This window comes from Megalobrama amblycephala, linkage group LG6 (assembly GCF_018812025.1).
Source record: "Megalobrama amblycephala isolate DHTTF-2021 linkage group LG6, ASM1881202v1, whole genome shotgun sequence".
NCBI lineage: Eukaryota > Metazoa > Chordata > Actinopteri > Cypriniformes > Xenocyprididae > Megalobrama > Megalobrama amblycephala.
Genome location: NC_063049.1, coordinates 46,431,825 through 46,457,920, shown reverse-complemented (window position 1 = coordinate 46,457,920; position 26,096 = coordinate 46,431,825). Strand labels below are relative to the sequence as shown.

General features: G+C 37.0%; 2 protein-coding genes across 8 annotated transcripts in view; both read right to left on the bottom strand.

The window, feature by feature from the left end:
* LOC125270896 (interleukin-1 receptor type 2-like) overlaps positions 1-18,435 on the bottom strand; it is a 29,449-nt gene extending 11,014 nt beyond the window's left edge. For 2 of the 7 annotated variants that reach the window (XR_007185492.1, XM_048194910.1), the window contains exons 1-6: positions 18,375-18,435; positions 16,813-16,884; positions 14,775-15,027; positions 12,184-12,364; positions 10,899-11,070; positions 10,626-10,688 (exon numbers count right to left, since the gene is read on the bottom strand). Coding sequence is in view for 6 of the 7 variants with exons in the window: in XM_048194910.1 (XP_048050867.1) it covers positions 10,626-10,688; positions 10,899-11,070; positions 12,184-12,364; positions 14,775-15,027; positions 16,813-16,884; positions 18,375-18,420 (787 nt within the window). In the remaining variant the exon portion in view is untranslated. Of the gene's footprint in view, positions 1-5,513; positions 6,436-7,466; positions 7,598-9,448; positions 9,774-10,625; positions 10,689-10,898; positions 11,071-12,183; positions 12,365-14,774; positions 15,028-16,812; positions 16,885-18,374 lie in introns of those variants that run through there. The other 5 variants (XM_048194906.1, XM_048194909.1, XM_048194907.1 and 2 more) reach the window with 5 other exon arrangements.
* The window catches only part of LOC125270894 (interleukin-1 receptor type 1-like), a 48,605-nt gene extending 29,525 nt beyond the window's left edge, over positions 1-19,080 (bottom strand). The window contains exon 1 of the mRNA XM_048194904.1: positions 18,724-19,080. The gene's annotated coding sequence lies outside the window, so the exon portion shown is untranslated. The remainder of the gene's footprint in view (positions 1-18,723) is intronic.
* Positions 19,081-26,096: the final 7,016 nt, after the last annotated feature.

Below are 26,096 nucleotides of genomic sequence, written 5' to 3'. Positions count from 1 at the left end.
GGAGTGAGCATTTATTTGTATATTGCGAGTGCAATCGAAGCGGCAAATGAATGGAAATCAGCTGTCTCCTCAATAGTCTGTTTGCAATCAGCCGAAAGCCATACATGAGACACACATACAGTAAGCACAAGTGTCGTCTACTAAACTGCACATAATAGCACCAAGTTAATAAAAAACACAATTTATCGATCTGCATTCTGTTTTCTATCATGCGCCGCACGCGTCTGTGATGACGTAAGATGAACGCAAACGCACCAGGTTTTGATAGAATAAATAACCTCTGGACTGAAAATTTAAAAAAATGACCATTACTCCTTTGTATTCCTCCTTGACCAGGAATACTGATGCCTCATACATGTTTTGTCCATGTAATATTCCAATTAGCATATCTGCATGATTGATAAGTGATTACAAGTACAATTATATATTCAAGCAATTGGTTACAAGCATATTTATGCAAAAAATAAGTACAATTTCCCTTAAGTAATTGCATATTTCTCCTTTCTCATATCGATTTACCTAGTGTTGGTGGTTTCTGTGGTTCATAACCATTCTTTTGATTCAAATAAAGAATTAATTCATTAGAACGGTGTGGTACTGTAAAATTACTCAAAACAGGGCTGCCACGTGAGGGCTCAGTACCGCTAACCCCTTTTATTTTTTATTTTATTTTTTATATATTTTTAAAATATTTTTTATAATGCATTTTTTTTTGCCTTTTTTAGATTTTTTAATACTTTTCTTATTTATACATATGTTTTTGAATTTCTTCAGTTGTTTCCTCTTATTCTGGTTTATTTTTTATACTTTTTTGCACTGTGACCTTCACTAGATTTACCATTAGTCGTCTCACTCTTCCTCCCATAGAGTTTGATTATAGTGATTCTCACAATTCCCAACTTGACATGGTCCACAAGCAGGCATGCATGGTAGTCCATATGCCCTGCAACTGCACCGTTGTGTTCGGCAGGCAGTTGTGCAATTACAGTGGATCATCTGCAGGAGTCTTTCTGGGGCAGCAGTCTTACTGGTCATAACTGGCAGGAACCGGTTGTCCACCAGTTTCCATTGCCTGTCCACTGTGTTCGTGTCATGTTCCTTTCCAATCCACACCATGATCTGGAAGTAAACTCTTTGGCAGTGGTATTTGGTAGAGGACTCAATTGGAGGCAGACTGCTGGGGTAACAAATGATTTAGCGGTAATGATTTTCTTGCTAAAATGTTTGTAGCACAAAGAGGCAAGTGAACCAGTACTCTTTCTGCCAAACAACACTGCCATTGCCTTGATCCCATGGTCCTCTATGACATTCCTTGCTTGATGTGGGAGCAGAAACACATTTGCACAGGACTGGATGGTTGATTTTCCATTCACAGGTTTCTGGAATGCTGTCTGTTTGCCAACACTAAAAATGCGTGAAGTTGTATCATGAAGGCGTGAATAAACAGCAACTGGGAACTCAAGTCACTACCCATGACTTGTTTCATCTCACTGATGATGTACACTTTAGTAGCTTTGGACTTGTCTGAATGAAAACAGAGGCCTCTATTGTTCGTCCCAGCATAGTAGAGGAGAAGAATGAGTAAGTCTGTATCCTCCCCTATCAAGGTTGTGGGCTGATGTTCTGAGGCCTTGACTGCAGCTTTTGTCCACGTCTGCATCACCTGATGCATTGATAACAGTGCAGCCCTTCTTCTCCAGCTCCTTGGTCATAAGATTGATAAGTCCTTGTTTGTTTCAAAATCTGAAAAGGAAATCATCCTTTCTTCCCTTGAAGGAAGGACCTTCGCTATAACCATCAAAAACGACTGATGCTTTACCATAATGGCGTAAGGTAAAGTCTGCATATGACTGTGCAATGGCACCATAACTGTCACCCTTTTTCCATGCCAAGCCATGAACCAGGGAGCCACCGTCAAGGACATAATGCTCAGTTGGTGCGATGGAATCCAGGACAGTTTTGTTAGATTTCTTGCTTGAGAACTCAGTGACTGCCTGCACTAGTTGGGGCTTGTTGGCTTTACGGAAGATTTCCTTGCCTTCGAACAGGCTTATTACATCTTGCAGTGAAAACTGTTCAGTTTTCGACATGATCAGGAACCGCTGGAACAGCAAAGCAGGATCAATGGTTTGGTTTTGGGCAACTTTGATGGTGGAGTCATCTGCAAGGATTTTTGCCCGGTTGAAGGATATTCTAAAAACAGGTTTTCCAATCATCTTTTCAATGATCTCATTGCCAACAGTCTCAAACTCATGCACATTCACCTCCTCTTTGGCAACAAAACCAGTTACAATGTTTCTGAGAGATGCGTCTGGAGAGAATGGTGTGCAAATGCTAAGCTTTTCCGTGATCTTCTCTAGATCAGAGTGATCTCTTTTCATCCTTGCTTCTGAGGATTCTCGGTGCTGCTCGCTGGTCGTGTGAGGTCATTGAATTACTGCATAGCGTTGTTGTATTCAGATGTGATGGGTGTAGACATGGTCCACAATGATTGCATTTCTTCAGTCATTCCACTTCCATGGGTTTAGCCTCCACTGATTTTCAAGGATTGCATCAATGTCTGCTCAATGACAAGGTCAGAGCTAAGGCCTGTCCAGCACTGCTTGGTGCGGCGGATCACATGGAAACCCCTGGAAAACTTGTCATGTACATCAGGGTGTCTGGTCTCGAGTTGGCACATTTCTTGGAGGTAGAAATATGCCGATTTCAGGTAGTTGTAGTGCCCAGTGGTGGCAAATATTGGTAGACAGTCCAACATGGTGCACAAAGCAGTTATGAAAATATATTATGTACATTTTGTAACATCTCCAGAGAATGCTTTTTTTTTTTGCTTGCAAATACTCGTGTCTTCAGGGACAAAGTGTAATTACGGTTAAAAGAGAGAGATGTGTCTGAACTAACTGGAACTAACTGAAACACTACTGCCAACCAGCGGGACATTAAAGTGAAAGTGTTTGTTCGAGCTCACAACAGGTTTTGCAAGGGAAAGATAATATCTTAGTGAGGGTATGCAAAAGATTTGAATAAAACATTTTTTTCCTCCCATCCCAAATGTTTTCCACCACCACATCCCTTTACCACATGTCCTAACCAGACGCGATGCGATAAAATTCCAGCGATGAGCTGTTTGACTGTCCACACTAGATGCGACGCGACAATGAGAAGCGAAAAAATCAATCAAAAACCACAGCCAATCAGAAGAGAGTGTGGGCGGGCTCAATGAAATGGGCAAGTACTTAGTAAAATTCATAAATATTACACCATTTAAACTTTATTTAAAGTACACACGGAGTGACTGAACCAATCTTTGTCATAGAATACACTTGTTTGTTCACATTGAGTTGACAGTTTGAACGTTCTTTTGCCCATTTATTTATTTTCAAGATCTGAGGTGAATTAGCCAGTATTGTTTTCATTAGAGCTGGGAACACAGAATGATATTCAAACTCACGCTTTTAATATTAAATAGAGTACATAAACAGTACCTGATATTATCATTGCCATAATTTGTGTTGCTGTTCCAGCTGTGACGTCGCAGAAAAATACACCATGTCCTAACTAGACGTGATGCGCCCCCGCGACAAGCGATAAAGTTTTTGTCCTATTTTAGAATATAATATTTCTATTTCTCCGCAACATCACGGCAACACAAAGTATGGCAATGATAATATCAGGTATTGTTTATGTGCTTTATTTAATGTTAAAAGCATCTAATGTGAGTTTGAAATGCTTATCGCGGGAATCTTATCGCATCGCGTCTGGTTAGGACACGGTGAAAGAAACGTTTTTTAAAATAGAATATTCGCATGTCGCCGTCGCGGCTGGTTAGGACAAAAACTCTGATTAACATGGAAAAGATACCTTTTATATATTTTTAACACGTCAACAACACATTAAATACATGCGAAATACACATATTTAATGTGTTGTTGACGTGTTAAAAATATATAAAAGGTATCTTTTATATATTTGCGTGAAAAATGAGTTTGAACAGGTCAGCGTCATTGGCTGCTGAAAACTTGGGTCAAACCATTTCTGTGAGCTTAAGGGGGTGTACCATTCATTTACTAGGATGCCACCATTTAACATGCTAGATCAGCTTATTCAGCCCTTTTATTTTGTCTTTTTTGTATAACCTATAGAAATAATATATTTAATTTTTATAAAAAAATGATTTAATTTTTCTACTTATGCCTTTTTTTCCTAACTCCCTTACCCTTACTGACAATAAAATGCGGCATTATAAGCTCACTGAATGTGAGTATGCTCTCTCTCATGACCTGCACAGTTTTTTTCTCTGGTGTGTGTTGGGGAGGGACACAAGCTAACTGAAGTGTGTGACTAGAGATGACAGACCTGCTGCACAGTTTTGTTCTAAAGAAATACTGTAGGTTTATGGAATTACATTTGATCCAAAAATAATGAACGTAACTTTTCAAAAAAACTAATAAAAATATAAATTGAAACTGAATAAAATGTCTTTGAAACTTAAAAAAATAAATCGCAGGCAAAATGTTTGACTTTGTTTTTAACACACTGCATGTTTTGCTAACAGTTTTTCTTTCTTTCACTGATCTTTACTTACAAAAGCATTTCCAGAGTTTTCATTTATGCTTGTGAAGTTTTCGTTTACAATCCCAGAGTTTTCGTTTGTCTTTCTGGCACAAACTCTCGCGGGGGCGGGGCCAGCAGTGGTGTGTTTTCATTGGCTACTGAGTTTTTGATTGACAGCTTCTTCTTGACCTGGAAGTGAAGACGTCAGTGTTGTGTTTACAATTACATGTGTGGAGGTGAGTGTCTGTAAGCGGCTTCTTATTTCATTTAAAGATATGAGTTTTGTTTTTGAATTTTATCTGTATTTATCTGCGGCTTCTACTTTGTCGACATAAAATTTTAGAAGCGTGAGAGATCAAACGCGAGAGAAAATGAATGTCTTGAGGTTTAATTGTACATTAAAGGTTATAATACTGAAAATATTGCATAATGTCCAATGTTTTTGGAGAATATTTGATTATTTCTGATGATTCTTCTCTATTGTTGGGTCTGATTAGGTTGTGCTGTTACAATTTAAAGAGAATACTAGTATCATATACATGTATATATTCAGCCGTCAAGAGTAAAGTAATATTAAAGTAGTATTAAAGTAATATTCAGCCGTCTCACTCCAACCAGGTAATCAAGGTTGGCAACCATGGCCATCACTCTACCCATTGTTAGCACATACACCATCACAATTAATGATCACTCAATTCTGAAGGATTCAAACAATATGAAAATAACAGTCGTGGCTTGCTGTAAGACGGTATAGACCTCAAAGGGCATTTCAGTACTCCACACAAAGAATGATCTTGTTGCCATTTTTTATCATTCTATTAATTTTATTTTATTTAGTTAACATTAGCATCTAACATATAAAAGTAGATTTTTAAACAATCATCAAAAGTTTCAATTGTGACTTACATAAAAAAAAAAACAGTTGAATAAATGTAAATGAAAATATGAATCAATTCAAATCAATTTAAATTCTTTATTGTCACTACAGCATACACACATCAAAGTGAAAGTGTTGGATGCAATTATGTTGTGAAAGGAATGACCAGAATCCACAAAACACTAACTGCATATTCATGATATACAGTACATTACTATAAAAATGCACAAGCACCTATTATAGAATACATGTGTCAAATTTATAAAATTCATTTTATTACCATTTTTTAAAACTATAGTGAATAAACTTAATGAATGGAATGAAATGTTCATGTTGTCTGAATACATTTTGGTTTGACTGTATGACTTTCATTCTCCACATAAGCACAAATATCTTTAAGAAAATAGTCCATCTCTGTGAGCCCATAAGTGGACTGTAACCCATACACGTATGATGGTTGGTGGGAAACGATTGTTAATAATTAAAACAGTTTAAATTATTAGTATTTTTCTCATCTATTGTTTCACTTCAGAAGACATTGATTCATCCACTGGGGTCGCATGGATTACGGTGTCTTTAGGACTCGAAGACATGTATGATTTTCCTAAAAATCCTAATTCATGTTTATCTGTAGAAAGAAAGTAATATGCATCATGGACGGCATGAGGGTGAGTAAAATATATGAGATTTTTTTTGGGGTGAACTATCACTTTAACATTCATATGTTGTTGGTATGCTAATCCAAGATCAGTATGGACTAATAAGAATAAAGTACAGCCTCCTGTGTGTTTGTGAACTGTGTCTTGTTTTAATCTAGAGCTCCAAAAAAATTAAAATATTTGCATAATATCAGGTGTCTGAAGATCAAGATCCCAGTCAGTCAAAGGTGATGTGTCTGAACAAAATAAGATTCTTGTCTGATGGGGACAGTGGATCTCTGGGGCTACCACTCCCTCCTCTGGGTCAGCATCAGAATTTTGTTCATGGAAAAGTTGCTCCACTCCCTGGAAAATAAGAAATCAGATGTATTATAATCTAACAATACAAACTGCTTTGAATTCCCACATAACAAATTATGCAGACTTAAAATATTTATTTCATACAAATTATATATAATTTCAGCCGTAATTACTGTCATGTATTAGGTTTTGCATTTGGCCATACAGTACTGTGCAAAAGTCTTAGCTTTGTTGTTTTAGCAATGTTTTAATGACCACCCATGTTTATTTTATGGTCTTTATTACAATGCAAACAGAAAATACAGGAAATATGCACACAAAAAAATCAGAACAAAATGGATTCTATAAGCAAAAATCAGTATTTAACGTGACCTCCTAGACTTCCAGTTTTTTCAAAGGAGAAACTTCTAAACAGATTTTGAAAGTTTTCTTGGCCTTCCAGTCATTTTCCATTCCATTTAGGTTTGAGAGAGCCAGGTTCTCACTATTACTCAAGTGTTAGGAGAGGTCACTAAATACTTGCCACTTCAGCCTGTAGAAGTCTTTTTTCTGTTTTTTAATAATGCTTACAAATTTAAAGTATTTCCTGGTCATGTTCTAATAAGAAGTCTGAAAAAAAATTATATGGTCACTATACCATTGCTAAAACAACATCTAATGGTGTCCTAAGACTTTTGCACAGTACTTTATATGTATTATTAATAAAGACTACCTTTTCCCCTTTAAATATGATCTAATCCAAGGCTGTATTTACAGTACCATAACCAGATCCTGTAATGATTGGGTTAAATCAAGACAACACTGCTGTATAAAGTGGGCTCTAAATGAGCTCTAAAATACCTCTCCATCTGAAAAAGCAAAAGCAAGTAATGTTACTTATATTGATTTTGTAAACGTAAAAAATACTGACTTACCGCGAGTATCCAGATAACGACGATGATTGATGATTAAGAATGATTATATCATTCGTCTGTGCTAGGCCTAAGAAATCATCTCACTATAGTAGCAGCAGCTACAGATGAAATAATAAAGACGCCTATCTTTACATCACTAAAATGAAATAAGAAGCCGCTTACAGACGCTCACTGACGTCTTCACTTCCAGGTCAAGTAGAAGCTGTCAATCAAAAACTCAGTAGCCAATGAGAACACACCACTGCTGGCCCCGCCCCCGTGAGAGATTTGTGCCAGAAAGACGAACGAAAACTCTGGGATTGTAAACGAAAACTTCAGAAGCATAAATGAAAACTCTGGAAATGCTTTTGTAAGTAAATATCAGTGAAAGAAAGAAAATGAACTGTTAGCAAAACATGCAGTGTATTAAAAACAAAGTCAAACATTTTGCCTGCGATTTATTTTTTTAAGTTTCAAAGACATTTTATTCAGTTTCAATTTATATTTTTATTAGTTTTTTTGAAAAGTTACGTTCATTATTTTTGGATCAAATGTAATTCCATACAGGTTAGTCATACACAAATACAATTTTAAACTGATGATAATAATGTACATTGCTCTCTCTGTGTTTGTGTCAGAACATGGGAGCGGAGCTCAAACCTTTATGAGAATACCACGTGATTGACGACGTTTGAAGCTTCGAACATCATGCAGTATCGGAAAGTCGAGACAACTGGTTTGAAAAAATTGGTGCTTCAGCTGATGCATAAAGGAAAATGCATTTAATCATGTTTTATCATTTAGGTTTGATGATAAGGGTTAACATTTACATTTTAAATTTATGCATTTGGCAGACGCTTTTATCCAAAGCGACTTACATTGCATTATAATATACATTTGTATCTGAGTATGTGCAATCCCTGGGATCAATTATTGATCAATATGTGAATATGTTTACTAGGCTACACATGACACAAGTTGTGGTCTCTTTGTCACAAATTTAGATGAGATTACATCAGATTAGATAGAACTGATTCAAGACAAGAGTGATTCCATATGTCAAGGCCCGTGTACGTTTTGATAGTTTGTTTTCCAATTTAAACAATAAATTTTTCAAAAAACAAAAAGTCTCAAGTCTACTTTATTTATAGAGCCCTTTCCACTACAAAGTAGACCAAAGGACTGTACAGCAACACAACAAACAAAAACGAAAACTATACAATAACAGAAAAACATTTAAAGTCCCTGTAAAGTCATTTTAAAGTATGTGTTCTGAGTTTGTCACACCATAGAAAAATGTGTTATTAACCACCCAGCCAAATTTGAATGATTAAAAAAATCTGCAAGTAAATGAAATAAGTTATCAAAATCTCTAAAAAATAGGCAGCGCTCTCTGCTCTCAAACGCTGGGGGCGTGTCCGCTATCGGCGCTGAAACCACACCCACTCGCGAGAGCTGCCGTCTCAACTTACTTGTCTAATGAGTAAACATACTGATGCATATAAACAAAAGAATCACGTTAGAGGGTTGCACTTTTTAGTAGAGTTACTGTGGACTACCTACTAATTATAACATAAGCACACACGACAACTTACACTCATTGGGCACGTACTGCCGGACTGTTGTCGAGTCGACAAATGACGGCGCCGCGAGACGGGAGGATGAAGGTCGGGACGGGAGAGATTCTGTCCGGCCCTCTGTCGGTTATCGGTGGGACGGTAGGAAGGCCGAGGCGGGAGGGGGTCCGAGGTCTGTTCAGTCACATTCACCAAAAACAGCGGATTATCTGTGAATCCCAGCTGTCTGATGAAGGTTTGTAAAATTATCCGGTGTAGAACGATCACTTTAGAATCCTTCATATCATCGTTTTAGGAAATTTAAATAAGGAGATCGAGCATATTATATATTATAACAACCATGTAATATGCATTTGAGTGAGGAAGGCATTACTAGCTAAATGTGCAAAGGGCTGTATGACTAATGGCACTCGAGATTGAGCGAGTGAACCGCTGTAGAGTTAGAGGCGGCGCCACGCTCGGTGCGTCATCGACAGTTATATAGTGTTAGGGGAGGGGCTATGCTCGGGGGACGATGTGCGTCATTAGACCCCCGTTTTAGCTCCGCCCAAAAAATCCTGAGTAGAGACTTGGTGAAAAATTGTTTAACGCTCTAACTTCACAATTAAGCATTACACAATTCACAGACTTTGTAATGTGTTTCAGCAATACATTAGTAACATTTATAAAGTGTTTAGAAAGAATTCTCAGAATTGACTTTACAGGGACTTTAAAACAATATACATCATCCAAAAGTCAACAGTTAAAAGCCATAGAAAACAGATACGTTTTCACGCAAGATTTAAAAACATTAACTGAGGGTGCAGATCTGATGTCAGGTGGAAGGGTATTCTAGAGTCTTGGGACAGCAACCGGAAATGCATGATCCCCTTTGGTTTTCAGACGTGTTTTCGGAACTGAGAGCAGTAAGCAACTAGATAAAAAAGTTTGAGGACAAACTTTAAGTTGGCTTGAAAAAGCCGGTCCAGAAAGTTTGAAGTAGTTTTAAAAGTGTGAAGTTTGAGAGTTTTCAGTTTAAAAGTTTAAGTTTTAGTTTAGTAGTTTTAATAGATAGATAGATAGATAGATAGATAGAGTCAGGGTACTCAAGGCGGTTGCTAGGGTGTTGTGTGGTTGCTAGGGTACTTGGGGTGGTTGCTAAGATGTTGCTATGTGGTTGCTAGGGTAGTCGGGGTGGTTGCTAGGGTGTTGGTATGTGGTTGCTAAGGTACTCGGGCTGGTTGCTAGGCTGTTGCTATGCGGTTGCTAGGGTACTCAAGGCGGTTGCTAGGGTGTTGCTATGCGGTTGCTAGGGTACTCGGGGTGGTTGTTAAGATGTTGCTATGTGGTTGCTAGGGTACTCGGGGTGGTTGCTAGGCTGTTGCTATGCGGTTGCTAGGGTACTCAAGGCGGTTGCTATGGTGTTGCTATGCGGTTGCTAGGGTACTTGGGGTGGTTGCTAAGATTTAATTAACATTTAAATTACAGTTTAATTAATTAACATTATCTAATTCATTAACTAACATTAAATATCAATGAGCAACACACTTTTCACAGTATTTATTCATCTTTGTTACTGAAAATACAGCCGTTCATTGCTAGTTCTTGTTAAATGCTATTATCAGACACAACTTTAGATTTCAATAATGCATTAGTAAATGCTGAAATTTAGATTTAAGGAAAGCTTTAGAAGTATTGATCATCGTTAGTTCATGTTAACTCAACTAAAGTTCAGAAACGAACACAAAGATGAAGCAGAAATGAAGAGACGAAGCGTCCGGCTAACCGCTCTCGACTCTGATGATCTCATCGGCCGGCTCGATCACTCGCGGTTTCTCTAGATATTCATCTGCAATAATAATAATAATAATAAAACAAAACTTTAAAAAAGCAAATTGAGAAAATACTTTAGTTTTAGTTTTTATTAATTAAATTGAGATTAAGTCAACAAAGTATTTTTTGCAGCAGTTATCTGTTGTAAATGCAACCTGGATATGAAATGGTTTAAACAGAGCCTAGATGTACACAAATATCCGCACAAAATACCCATAATGCTCACCGTGAACTAAACACTCGATGCTTTCAGCCATTTCACCGACGACTCCATCCAAACTAAAGGTCATTTTGCAGGTGTAGAATCCAGCGTCATCCAGATGTACTTTGCGTATGTTTAGCATATCCTTATCCGTGTTTAGAGCAAACTTCTCATCTTCCGGAAGAGGCTCACAGTTCTGGGAATGAGAGGACAGGACAGCAGACAGAAACAGAGTTCACATTACTCCTTCATTCAGAGGATAAAGGAGAGATCCAAATACAAATGATGAAATTTGTTGTCATTTTCTGAACTAAAACAACGGCAAACAGATCAACAGATTTTCCAGTGTGGAGAGAGAGCGTGGGTTGCCAGATTGCAAAGATCATGTAATACACTGGGCAGAAAATGTTTCCTTTTAACAGAAAACGTTGGTGTCTTATTCATGGAAAAACAGTCAAGTTTTCATTAGCGAATAAACACTATTTGGCAGAAGCTTTTATTCACTGCGTTGAAAGCGTAAATGTTTTATGGGTTCATGCCGGGAACTGAACCCATGATCTGGTGTTTTCCTTTGGTCTGATCAGCTCAGTTTTTGTCGTCTCTTGCGTTTGTTGTGTTGGTGCATGTGGTTTTGTTTTGACAGGTGGTCATGTGATCCGCTTCACGTTATCAATCATTATCATTCTCGTCCTGAATTACAGTGGAATTGACCGGAAAACAGAACGATCCTAGAATTTCTCTTACAGAACAAGGATTCATCTGTTCCTTAAACATCTGCCATTTCACTGAAGAACCAGCGTTCCTGCATTTATGAATTTGTATAAAATTTCCATCCATTCAGATCACAGTTTTAATATAAACAAATACTTAATATTTGGTAACTAATAAAACTTATGATGATGCATATTTGTCAGTCAAGCATAAATGAAACTAAATAAATAAAAAAATCAAGGCATAGTTTATTATTAACCACTTACATCTGTTGAGTTGTTTAAATAATCATATTTTAAAAATGCATTTGTTCAAGAACCAGCACTGTGAAAAGTAAATCTATTCAGTTAATTAGTAAGAACGGTTCAATATGGAAACATTATGTAAGATTTTCACATTAATCAGTTTATCTGTTAAAACTGTGTAATCCAAATGAACTGAACTTTTATATACAGTTCAAATGGATACATTTATTTATTCATGGGAATGTTTAGAATGAATCTGAATTTTGTTCAACAGAAAACAACAACATGAGAGGCGAGTAAATGATGGCAGAAGGTTGATTCTTGTGTATGGAGATGAAGGATGTGTTTTCTACCTTGTACCACTGGATGGAGGGATGATCCACGCTCTTGAGATATCTCCTCAGAGGGCAGGAGAGGACGTCGTTCACACGAGCGCTGATCTGCTGGATTACCCACTGCGGTCGCTCACAGCGTCCTGACGTCATCTCGCTCACCACCAGCACCGCCGTCTGTCTGAAGCACCGGCTCGGAGTCCTGACGGGAAACCACACCACGACCGCTTTAAATCAACATACAAAACTATCGCATGTTATCCTTGTATTCTTCATTACCCTTATATGTATACTGTGACTGAAAGGCTTATTAATACTTTTGTGTTTTCAACGTGTGCACTTCCTCCTCATATCAGAGATGCACAGAATTTAAATATTTTTAAATCATATTTAAAAACTCATTTTTTTTTGGGTAGCTTTTTCCTGATTGTCTTGATTTTTATTTTTTGTATGTGTATATATATGTATATGGATAACTTGTATTGCTTTGTGTGTGTTGTATTCTTATTTGCTTGTTTTATGTAAAGCGCCTTGAGAAGCTACTTTATTAAAAAACTAAATTATTGTTATTCATCAGGAGCTCAAGTTCACTGTGTAGCTGGCAGTGTAACTAATGCTGCCCTCTGCTGGCAGTTCAAGCTCTACTTCAGTATTTCTCAGTCTTTTATGTGGCTAGTCGTTCCTCACAGTCCATCAGTAACAGAAAAAGAAGCAAACTCATTGCATTTGCTTTCAGAGAGCAGTTCACTGGAAATCTGTTAAAAAAAGCAGCTGAAAGTGTTTCTTTTCTTTCTTTTTTTTGCTGAAACACTTTTGAGTCACTGTGTGTAAACGAAGACAGCGGTGTTTGTAGGTGATGCACTTTTATGTAATGTTTGACCACATTACACACGAGAACAGTCAAGCACATCTTCACCCTTTATTCTCCATTAAACTAACGAGTTGATCATGTTTCTGTCGCTCACGGCGTGTTTAAAGGTCAGGATCTTCAACATCTGTTCAACACTGAACTGAAGCTCTTCTCACCGTCCTGGAAACTCCTCACATCCCGATCTTTCCATCCATTTATTTCTGCAGTCAACAGAGCGCTGAAGCTCGACTGAACCTCACCAAAACATCGAGCTCACGCCGGAAAATCTCAATGTCTTGGCGTTAAAAACAGGCTTCTGGTTCTTCAAGGAAAGCGACAGCTGATATTTCTTCAGCGGCGCGGGAGGCCCTTCACCCCGACTTCAACAGATTCACCACATCCTCTGCTCAGGCTTTTCTAAAAACATTCCACTTCCAGTTGTTTGTGACAATAAACCTCATCCTGCAGCTCGTTTCAACACAGTTACAGTAACTCCAGAGTATACAGAGAGCAAAGTGAACAAAGCAGTGAGTCTCGTTCACTAACCGTGCGTCTGTGTACACAGATCATGATCCATCAACAACTCTTGCACTAAAATGTATTCTACATTTACAAAAAATAATATAATAATATAATGTCATTTAAATGAATAATTATTATATCAAGTTTCAGACCTTTCCAATGATGTGTGTTTTAAAATAGAGCAGTAAATGTTGTAATATGAAACACGACACCGTCCACTAGAGGGAGAAGCTGCTAAAAAGACTGACAGCACTGTTTCCATGGTAACACAATGTCCAGTTCAAAACAGTTTTCACAGGAGGAAGTTTCAGTGATTCTATGATACATTTGAATGAATCAGTTAAATGAATGACTCATCCAATGAGAAAGTGACTTTAGTTTCATATTTAAAGTACTTTAAAAAAAAAAATCATATTTCAATATCTAAAATATTATTTTTAAATCATTAATGAAAGTGTTACTTGCAGTGTGCAGTTGTGTTTGTGTGACTTCTGCAGTGCAAACGTGGATTTTACTGATACTGATTTCATTTGATTGGCAACAGGTTATAGTTTCTTATTATTCTGATTGAATTCATTGATTTAATGTAAGAATTTGACATAAAAGACAATGAATACATCTGGTCAGGAGGAAAATTACCTTATAAAGTTAACAATTTCCTTGGAAATCAATTTAGAGGCAAATATCACGCTTAATAAAAAAAGTACATTTCTGTCACCGAACAGAATATGAAGAATATGAACAGCTCAGGAGACAGGACAGGCCTGGACCAGTCAAAACCTGCCAAATATTGTTGAATTATCATTAGCGTCAAAATGTGATCTTCTGTCACACCCTTAATTCCTGCTGTAAGCAGCTGTAGAAGAAATTTCAATGCGATTTTCATGTCAAGAGCTGAGTTACAAGTTACACAAGAGTTGCATACATATAATATATATATAAACAGAAAAATACAGCAGTTTAAAATTACACAAGATGTTTTACATTTACATATGATCAAATACTTTAGCTGGTAAAAGAGAGCTCACTAAATGAAAATGTCCAATAATATATATTTAATTAAAAAACAGCAGAAACGACACCCGGTGAACTCATCAAACCTCCTTCTGAAAGGGAATAAAGCTCTGCTGGGGATTTTAGGATGGATTTCGTGTAATTTATCCCTACTATGAAGAAAACGCTCAATGCCAGTGAACCGGTTTGGTGCATTATGGATAAACATAAAGAACTGGGCTCATACCGGACCACACATGTGTACGTTCCCTGCTGCTCCATGCTGATGTTGGGGAACCACAGCGATTGCTCTCTGACCACGACGCTCGGCTGACCCTCTGTGACCTCGGAGCCGTTCCTCCCCTCCAGCCATGTGACGTTGTACGGCGTTTCTGCGGTATCGAAGAGATACTGGATCTGCAACGGACACTCCAATAGCGGCGATTCCCCCGGAACTGCGAACATCCGTTCAAACGCCTGTCCGAAGTCCTTGCAGGAGTCTGTGGAGAGACACGACGATGACCGGAAGTGACCAAGACAGAACGTACAGAATAATGACCTGTGAAGAAACGAGGCTCTGAGGCCACAATTTTATTATTTTTTAAATCGACAAATTATGTTTCTGTTTTTACAAACCATTTGCTGCTAAAGGGTTAGTTCACCCAAAAATGTAATTTCTGTCATTTATTACTCGCCCTCATGTCGTTCCACACCCGTAAAGACCTTCGTTCATCTTCAGAACACAAATTAAGATATTTTTGATGAAATCTGAGAGACTCGTCCATAGACAGCAATATAATCAACACTTTCAAGGTCCAGAAAGGTACTAAAGACATCGTTAAAACAGTCATGTGACTGCAGTGGTTCAACCTTGATGTTATGAAGAGACGAGAATACTTTTTGTGCGCAAAAACAAAACAAAAATAACCACTTTATTCAACAATCTCTTCTCTTCTGTGTCATTCTCATATGAAAGGTGCCCTTTCCGGACTTTGAATGTGGTAATTTCGTTGCTTTCTATGGGATAAAAAACCTCTCGGATTTCATCAAAAATATCTTAATTTGTGTTTTGAAGATGAATGAAGGTCTTACGGGTGTGGAACGACATGAGGGCGAGTAATAAATGACAGAAATTTCATTTTTAAGTGAACTAACCCTTTAATAAAAGCCTATTACTGGTGTTATTTATTGCTATAACTTTTTGGCTAAGAAATATTTAGCATTTTTTATTTTATTTTATATTATTAGGATGTGTTTAAGATAAGTTTGTACAATATTTGCCTTCATATTTCATGCATATTTTCTGAAAAAATATTTAACAAGTAAGTCGTTTGTTTTACATGTTGATCACTTCAGATGTGGCGCTCTTGGAACAGGACTTTTGGTCACATTTTAGTTTAGGGTCCAATTCTCACTATTAATTAACTACTAATTATGACTTTTGCATCAATAAACCCCTAATTACTGCTCATTAATAGTTAGTAAGGTGGTTGTTAAGTTTAGGTATTGATTGCAGAATAAGGCATTAATATGTGCTTTATAATTACTAATAATCAGCCAATATTCTAGTAATATACATGATAATAAACAACTAGTTAATAATGAGAATCGAACCCTAAACTAAACTTTTTTTAACCAAATGGTTAATAAAGAGAATGTTACCTGGATCATATTGTAGTCACATTTTGAAGTCGACTAGTAAAACATTAAAAAAAAAATGAAATTGGTCAATCGTTCTGAAAAAAATTGAGATTTTTTTTTTTGCCCTATCGCCCAGCCCTGATATAATCAAAATTAAGATATTAACAAAAACTATAACAGCATATCAATGATACTAAAACTGACGTCAACTACGCAGGTGTAAAATAATGCTGAAAAAATTCAAACTGTTTCAAAACGCAGAAAAAATACTTTTCTACAACTTTTTTTTTTCTACAACTGTGTGTTACTAAATGAATTTCAGCAGAAACATTCAGTTCAGAAACATTTGTGGTAAATTTCATCATTCAGCAGCGAGGGAAATATTTTTTTCTAGAAATGAAACTCCAATCAGGTCTAGATATTTATGTCGCTTGTTCAGAAATATAATATACAGATTTGTGACCCACTTTGGGAGGATCAATATTCCTTATGTAGAGAATGTAAAGCCTCAGTACAGCACCATGAACCGTACGAATAATAACTCACAAAAAAGAGTTTATGAGCTACAGTAAATCAAACATCTTTCTATTTCATTTTCAAGCATCAGTGTATCAGTAAAGATAATGAGGGAAACTGATTCTCACCTGAAGGGTCCTCGTTAGATATTACGGCCCGAAGAAAAGCCAGCAGAAAAACGAGGCACAACAGACCCATTTCTGAGACAGAGAGAGTCGAGAATTAATAACCACTAGAATAAATGTGTGACATTCAGAAATGAGCTAAACTACTGAATGTGAACTGAGATAGCAAACACAATACATACTGGTTGAATTTAAGAAATCATAATTAAAATATTCATAACCTGTTATCACAAACACAGATCTAGAACATCACAGTAGATGATATTCATAAACAACATCAAGAGCAATAACTGATCACAGGAAATAATCTGAGCATGACTATAAAATATGTGCTTAAATATCAGCCTTCAATCACAACTTTAAATTTCCTTGTTATTTGCAATTTCCTGTATATAATCTTAGAGAACCCTATAAATAATATTCAGGCCCTCTTGAGCTTTTATGGTGTTGTTAGTCATGTTTGATGATCTTTGAGCCTCATGTTTACTGGAACACTGGAGTCAAAGGTCAACCCTGATCCGGCCCAGGAAAAAAACACCGACATGATATTTTCTCACTATATTTATCAAATGTACTGTATATTCTCGACACAAATACATGTCAAACAGAATTATGTATTGAATCTTGCACTGTCAGATCAAGAAAGCAGCAAATAAAGGTTCAAATGAACAGAGGGTCCGCGCACCTTCATGCTCAGGCCCTGACAACAAAACACACATTTATGAAAATAAGATTGCAAAATCTTGAATTTCTGCTCTCGCTTCCCTCTTCTCCGTCCAGATCCACGGGAACTGCTGACTAAAGCTGAAGCGATCCAGCGTTCGACTGGTTAAAACTGAGCTGTCATTCTTACACAAGAGTTTTTCTTCTTTAAAGAGCAGACGTTCAGAGGAACTTCATGTGCTTGCTCAGCCTAAAAACTGGGAATTTGAGGAATGAAAGTAAGAGAAAAAGGGAACGCTCCACAATTAAACAGGATCTAAGAGTACGTGCCCTAAATTAACCCTGATCTAAACTAACCAGCCAAACCTTCTTCATCCACATCTCTCCTGCACTCATAAATATTTACTTCACCATTAGTCAATTGTTTTTAATGAGCGATGACGTCAACTGAGTCCACTACACAGTGTTTACATCATCCACAATCAATCACAGCTGTTTTGTCCCTTTTTCTAATCAATAAACACTTTTTTAATATGTTCTAGAGGGTGATGACAAGAGGTCAATTTTACATTTTACTTAAGATGACCAGGGGTCTAAAACTTATGATGTTTGTATGATGTAGATTTCATCCCTCACAGCAAAATCCCCAGAGTTTATTTTCACAACATTTTTTTCTTTTGTCAGATCAACTAATTAATGTGGTTCAGATAACATAATATTTTGAGTTTCTGTTGATTAAACCAATCGCCTTCATTGTATTAACTCAAATTTTTAATTTTGAAATTTTTAATTTCAATGAACTCTATTACTTTAAGTTAAACCAACAGTTCTTTTTACAGTGTAAAAGTGTGAGTACGCACAAAAAAAAACAGATTCCCTCAGTCAGCGGAAGATGAGCGTACCTGCGTCTCCAGCCGTCTCCTCCGGAAATAACCGATTACAACGCATAGCTTAAACCCAATCCTCATCTGCATATCATTTACATATGCATATCCACATGATAACATGTTTAACAGAACAAGACATTAGGAAAATATACGGACTATAAATGTCTGTGCCGTCAGAACACATTACTAAAAATCATTCGGTACCCTCGTCATGTTTTAGGATAAATATATCAAAATATCCGTAAAAGCAAAACTGTAGTAAATAATTCTCAGAGACATATTGTAATGAAGTGTCAACAGAGTGTGGATCCATTCGCAGCTTTATTGTTCACAACAATAATACAGACAAGGAGCAGAGCAATACCGTAAACAGGGACAGGCAAGGATCGGGGCTGGCAGCAGAGAATCGGAGTCGGGTCACAGGCAGAGTTCAGGACAGGCGGCAAACAATCACAGAACGGTAGGCAGGCTAAGATCTGGGCAAGCGGCAGAGGTTCGTGAGAGATAAACAGTCCAGGTAACAACAAGAGATCAATCAACAAAAACGCTCAGAAATGACCACCATAGCAAATCAAGACTTCGCGATCTGTGTGTGTGTGTGAGCGTGTTAAATAGTGTGTGAGTGATGCAGTGCAGGTGGGCGCGTAATCAGTCCCAGGAATGAGGGCCTATGGGAAATGGAGTCCGGATGGTAGCGGGTCAATATTCCGGTGATGGCTCCCTCCGGCGGCCGGGAGGATGAACCGGAGGAGCTTCACTCGTGACACATATGAGAGAAGAGAAGAGTTATTCTCATTCTTTTCCACTGGCTAAATAGTATTTTTAATTGTTTTAAACCACTAATATGTATGCAATTTAGGATGTTTATACAGAATATATTTATTGGAAACAGATCTTATTTATTATTTGTAAATACAATTATCTGACGAAACATTTTAAAAATAAAATGTACAAATCGTACGGTTTCCTTCAAATACAATGGTATTCAAAATCAAATATTGCTAAATTCATATCATTTTCGTTTAACTTCTGGATAATGAGTTCATGTAATTTGAGTGCTTAACTCCAATATTTAAAAGATTCTGTTAATTTCATTACTTCACTCCAGTAAAAGAGTTTGTGGACGTTTTATTTATTATGAATCCAGATATGTGACCCTGGACCACAAAACCAGTCATAAGGGTCATACATCATACAAAGATTTATACATCATCTGAAAGCTGAACAAATAATCTTTCCATTGATGTTTGGTTGTAATGATAGGATAATATTTGCTTGAGATACAACTATTTGAAAATCTGGAATCTGAGGATGCAAAATAATCTAAATATTGAGAAAAACACCTTTAAAGTTGATCAAACGAAGTCCTCAGACACGCATATCCACTTTATATATATTTATATATTTATGGTAGGAATTTTACTAAATATCTTTATGGGACATGATCTTTACTCAATATCATAATGATTTTTGGCATAAAAAAAAAAATTATAATTTTGACCCATACGGTGTATTGTTGGCTATTGCTACAAATATACCCATGTGACTTATGACTGGATTTGTGCTCCAAAATGTGTGTGGAAAAGTGTTTACATCAGACGCCTGCAGGTCAATAACACCCTGTGACTGTTGAAGGTGTGTTGCATAATTTGGCGTTGATTCACATAAATATTTGTTATCCGGTTTGACAATTTCTGCTGAGAACTGTAAAAAGTAAAAAGAGCAGCTCTAATGATGGATGAGCAGAATCAACCTGATTGTCAAGTACAGCAAACTGCAGTTTGGGTGGCGCTGGTTTAAAGAAACAACAGTGAAGCGTGTCATCTGTGAAACTCTTTCCAACATTATTATCGAAGTTCAACAGCATTTCCATCTCAGAGAAACCCGCCGGAGCTCGTCTGATTCAGTCACACACACGTGAGGACATGCTGTACTACGCAAACGCTTCATTGCACCATCTTCATGTTACACAAGGGGCTTTCTATAAAGCGGCCTTTTCCATCTTGTTTTGGTGTTTTCAAAGCAATTGCCGCAAGATTTGAAACTTTCTGTCACATAAACTGTGTTTAAGATTGCTCAATAAATACAAATAACACGCTTGTATTTGGGATTTTAAAATGTTATTATATCAAAGCCATTTAAAGCCAGAAGATAAATGAACAAAAAGTATGTGCATAAAATGAATTGATTGTGTTAGTGTGTTTGTTTTTCATTCTAATGGAGTCTGCTAATAGTTGAAATGAAGTTTAATGAGGATGTGGAAGAGGTGTATAAGAACTCTGATGACATCAAAACCACAGAGAACGAGTTCATCTTTCCATAACTCCTGTGCTGAGTCAGTTTAATAACTAGAGCCAATCTAATAAACACTGTCAAAGCCACGCATCTACAGTGACTGACCGCTCTACTGTCCATCTTAAAGATCTGAAACGAGTGTGTTTAATGTATTTTTTCATGCAACTCAAATCACAAGCATCAGAAGTGCAGAAAACATGAAACATGTTCCTAAAGCATCCCATGATGCACCTCATGAAGATGATGATGAAGGAACAGAGCTTGAATATAGACAGCTTTTATTTGTTTAAACTGGAATTTTTCCTTTCTTTTTTTTTTTCCTCATACACATTTCCCATAACTGCATATATGACACATCTTTTTCGGCTTCACTGTAATTCTAATATGTTGGGAAAGGTCGTAATAAGAATGAATAAGCGTGTCCAGACTTCTGAATCCCAGTTGAGATTTTTCCAGATCTAAAAACAGACAGGAATCCGCTGAACAAACATGAACAGTCATCAGGTTAAATGGTGAGGATTTGTCCTGACCGCATGTTTACAGAGGAAATCTGGGAAAAGTTCTCAGCAGAACAGAAGTTCGGGCATGGATAACTGAATCAGATGGAGTCAGTCACAGACCGGGATTATAGAGTAAAGTCGAGTCTTACCTACAGTCCTTCCCAAGGCATCATGATTCCCTTCAGTGAGTCTCTCTGTCTGCTCCTGTCATGTTCATTTCTCTCACTTAAAGAGTGTCTTCAGCAGACCCGTGTACCTCAGAAGCGTCGAGCCACTTCTCCATATTCACAGGAAAGGCTCGTTTTGCAATATCCTTCGAGCGTTTGGGAAGCTTCCTCTCCAACGCCTCCGAATTGCGCAATGAATGAACGAGGCGGAGAATGGATTTGATTTGATTTGATGCTGCTTTCACTGAAACTGAACCATTCTGTCACTTTGACTAAAACTGCTTCTTCTTTTTAACAACCTAATGTTTTAAGGGTTGAGGTACTGGAGTTAACTTTAACCTCACATGCGATTCAATCCCGGTCAAATCACCTCACAGAAATCACGTGTGCAGTTACTGCCTCCGTCCTGCAGGGGCAGCAGAAGCGCTGTCGGGTCAATGAAGTGAACCAGAGCTGGTCAACAACAACTGAAGGCTTTGCCAAACCAATCAGACATTGTACAGAGTAAAATACAGCGAATATAAAATACAACGAACAATAGTGCTAACAAATTAACATTTTACATTTCTGCTAAATGCATAAAATACTGGGTTAAAAACAACACAAGTTGGGTTGAAAAAGGACAAACACAGCAATTGGGTTAAATGTATTATTTAACTCAACTATTGTTTAAAAATCACTAAATGTCTGGATTAAAATAAACCCAAAATATGTTGGAAATTAAAAATCAGACACATAATCACTAGAGGAAACAATAATAATCAAAAGGTGAACATTTATTAATAACTATTTAATAAATGTTAATTGTTTAATTATTTTTTTTAATTAAATGTATCAATAAATGTTTGTTTCCAACATATTTTGGATTCATTTTAATCCAGAAATACAGTAATTTTTAAACAATAGTTGAGTTAAATGAAATTACCCAGCAGGTTGATCAAAACAACCCAATCGCCGAGTTTGTCCATTTTCAACCCAAGTTGTGTTGTTTTACCCAGTATTTTTAGATTGTAGCAACATGTAAAATTGTCACTTATTCATTTGTTTTATTAAAATACTGTAAATATATAATATATAAAATACAATGGACAATAGTGAAAATAAACAAGCAATAAAAAGAAATGAAGTGAAAAATAAAATGTGCAGTAAATCAATAATTCAAAGTGTAAAAGAGAATACTTGAATAAGCAATATTAATAAAACAGAAACTAAACAGATTAAGTAAATATAAAGCAAAGTTTGGTATGTGAGAAAAAAAAGCCTTTTTCTGTAAATAAAAATCCAAATAAAAATAGGAATGTGTTTCAGGAGCAAAAAGAGAAACAGAATTTAGATTCTAGATCATGATGTCTGAGTTCAATGAAAATGTTGCAGTTCTGTTATTATTTGGGGTCAATCTTCACTTTACAGGCTGTAAAATAATAACAGTAGAAGAAGAAACACTAGTTTATCCAGCAGAGTCCTGAATATTATCCAGGATGATCCCTGTGGAATTGAGCTTCAGAAACACTGAATGAGGATTTTAGCTGTTCTTGTTCAGCTGAAACGATCTCAATGTAAGAATTGATGTTCTCGACTGACCTTCATCCACTTCTGCTGTTCTTCAGGAGTCTCATGTTTCTTCTGTCGCTCAGAATGTGATCATCAGCAGGGATTCATCAGATCCTGATGCCTGGGAAAAGAGCCTCCCACTTCCTGTTCTTATATAATACAGAAATAAATCATTTTTTCCTTCATATTTTGCCCTCTATCTTTCATCTTCTGCAGGGACACATCATGGCCAAGGACTCTGTTCCTCTTCCCATGATTCCTCACTCTGTGTCTGAACGGCTGTGGGAAAATACTGCTCAAGTCAAACCAGATGACAAAAATATGATCTATTTGCTGATGTTCCCATTAAGTTATAAGAAGAATTGCTGAATGTTCCATTTTAAAGTGTTTTGTTTTATGCAAACATTAAGGAAATGTTACATTTGATCATTCTGCAAGTAACATTTAATGTATAAATAATGTTTTTGCACAAATTATTAAAGACCAAATAACTTTGAATGAATGTTCTCTTAATGTTGCTGTGAGAACGTTTTTTCAGAACTTTGAGGGAACCTTGAGAGAACGTTCATGTTCGCTGGGAAGAAGAATAAACGGCAGTCCATCTGCGCTTTATAACACGCTTCTGTTCTGAGTTTCAGGACACTGATGCAACAAAATGTGACAAAATTAGTCATAAAATAAGAAGAAATATTTGAGATTTGGTTGTATTTGTCAGAAGTAAGTAAATCAGTGATCATGTGACTGTACAGTTCTTCTGCTGAAGCTCTTTAGATCATCTCGGATCAGCTCCAGTTCTGCTGAAACACTCGTTCTCACATCCATCTTCACTTTCATTCAGATCATCACACTGATTCATTTTGCATTAAACAAGACAGGAATGCCAAACAGAAATGTTTTTAGACCCCAAAATCTGCTACACATAAATTTGATGTGTCCACTAGAGGGCGAAAACCTTCATCTGTCCACTTTAGTGTCGTTCAGTAACTTTGTCTCACTGTCTGCTTGTCTTGATGAACACACACTGCTCAGCATTATGATCGAAATAAAACTTGAGTTAAAAACTGGATCAGAAAACAGCAATAGTCCGGTTGAATTGAGAAATGAAGGAATAATATTGTACTTCTTTACTGTTTTTGTGCTTGTATTCAGAGTCACTGTCAGTAAGAATGTAAAACGATGGAAAGTTTATGTGTTATAGTTTATATAAAGTGTTTGTTTTCAAACAAGTAGCTTGATTCAGAGGTTCATCAGAGTCACAGAGTGATGAATCACAATGAAACAGAAAATCTGCTGAGAAATATAATAATAACTGCATCAAGAGTGTGATTGTGTTGAACTGCTTCACTGTGAGTTCAGGAGAATATTACAGAATGACCTGCTTCCACAAGTCAAAAGCTGTTCTGTACGGAGGAATGATCAGATGTTATTTTTGCTCAAACTGGAAACAGAAGCAAGAAGTGGCTTGAGAACGAGTCCATCAGGCTCATGTCTGTCCAGATCTGAACCTACCGTGGATATTTGGTCTCAGATTAAACTCGAATCAACTGGGAGAATCTTTCAGCTGCTCATGAACAGTTTGAAGCCGTTAACATTGAGGGGAAAAACTGACTCTTCTTCTGTAAAAAGCTGTCTGCAGTTTTCTCACACGGCTTACACATCTGAAGAAAACAAAGGAGAGGGTTGTTCAGTGCAGTTATCTTATCTACAGCGTCTGTGCAATTCTTCATCATTTCCTGACCAGCGATTTGTGATTGAAATCAGAGTTGCCAACTGCCTTCAGTTGAAATCAGCTAAAACTGGCCACTAAATGACACACTGACGAGTCTTATTAATGTAAATATAGATCAGTGAGCGAGAATCCAAGAAGTTGCTAGATTATTCTGTAGGCTTTTGTAATAAGTCTCAAAAGCAGCACTGATACAAAGGAGAAGTTTATTCAGCGCTGTGACTTTATCTACAGTGTTTGTGCAATTCTTGATCATTTCCTGACCAGCCATTTGTGATTAAAATGGTTAAGACCATTAAAACACCACTAAATATTTGGCCATTTTTGGCTTGGCCTATTTATTTATTTATTTACCCAGGAGAGAGAGAGAGAGAGAGAGATAGAGAGAGTATATATATATTCACTCTCTTCCAGCACGGTGTTGGTTTTTTTGCGACCACATCTCTGGTGTCTCTTAACCGCTTCTGTGAATCTATACTGCATGTTTATAGGCACTTCTTGGAAATCACCAGAACATAACATGATATCTTTGCAGAAGTTACGGGAGAGCGATTGCTCAAAAATCACACAAAATTATGCATTTCAGCTCCTTTTCAAATCACACAGAATGTTGAATAAGAACGACAGAAAATGTAAAGAAATTCAACAGTCACACAACAGAGAGATTTCACGAGTCGAACACAGGTTTGCAATGCAACAAATCATTAATTACTATAATTAATACAACAAATAATTAACATTGTTAATTTAAAGGGGTGGTTGATTATGATTTCACTTTTTTAACTTTAGTTAGTGTGTAATGTTGCTGTTTGATCATAAACAACATCTGCAAAGTTATGACGCTCAAAGTTCAATGCAAAGAGAGATATTTTCTTTTACAGAAATCACTTTTTAAACGGCTGGTAGGGACGACAACGAGCTTCTTCCCGGGTTAGTGACATCACAAACCCTAACATTTACATAAACCCCGCCCCCGAGAACACACCACAAAGGGGGCGGGGCCATGTTGGACTTATATTACATCTTGTGAAAGGAGCATTATAGGTGCTCTTTAAATATACTAAAAATAATACTAACCATTTATTAAAACTGCACTTTTTTCAGTTCAGTTCTGAAAGCCACATAATCCTGATGTAGAGGAAATAATGCTGTTTTTCATTCACCTTCGCAGCAGCTGGACCCTGAGCTCATTTACACAGGTGAGAGTTGAAGCCAATCCGCCTGTTCATTGTGTCTCCCAAATTCCCATCAGCCGCTCCTGAGCAGATCCGGGGCTTTGGAAAGTCATTCTTCAAGAACAGCGTCTCAATGGTCCAGTCGGCCTCATCTGAACCACTTGTTTCTCGTTTCCTCAAACGTTCCTGGAAAAATCTGCTACCTTCAAGACTCACCTTTCCATTCTTCCCATTACATCTCAGTGAAATCTCCCAGTCCTTGAGGAGAGAAGAGCTTTAGAAGTGGACAGAATAAAGTCTCCGTATGTTTTGGTTGAATCAGT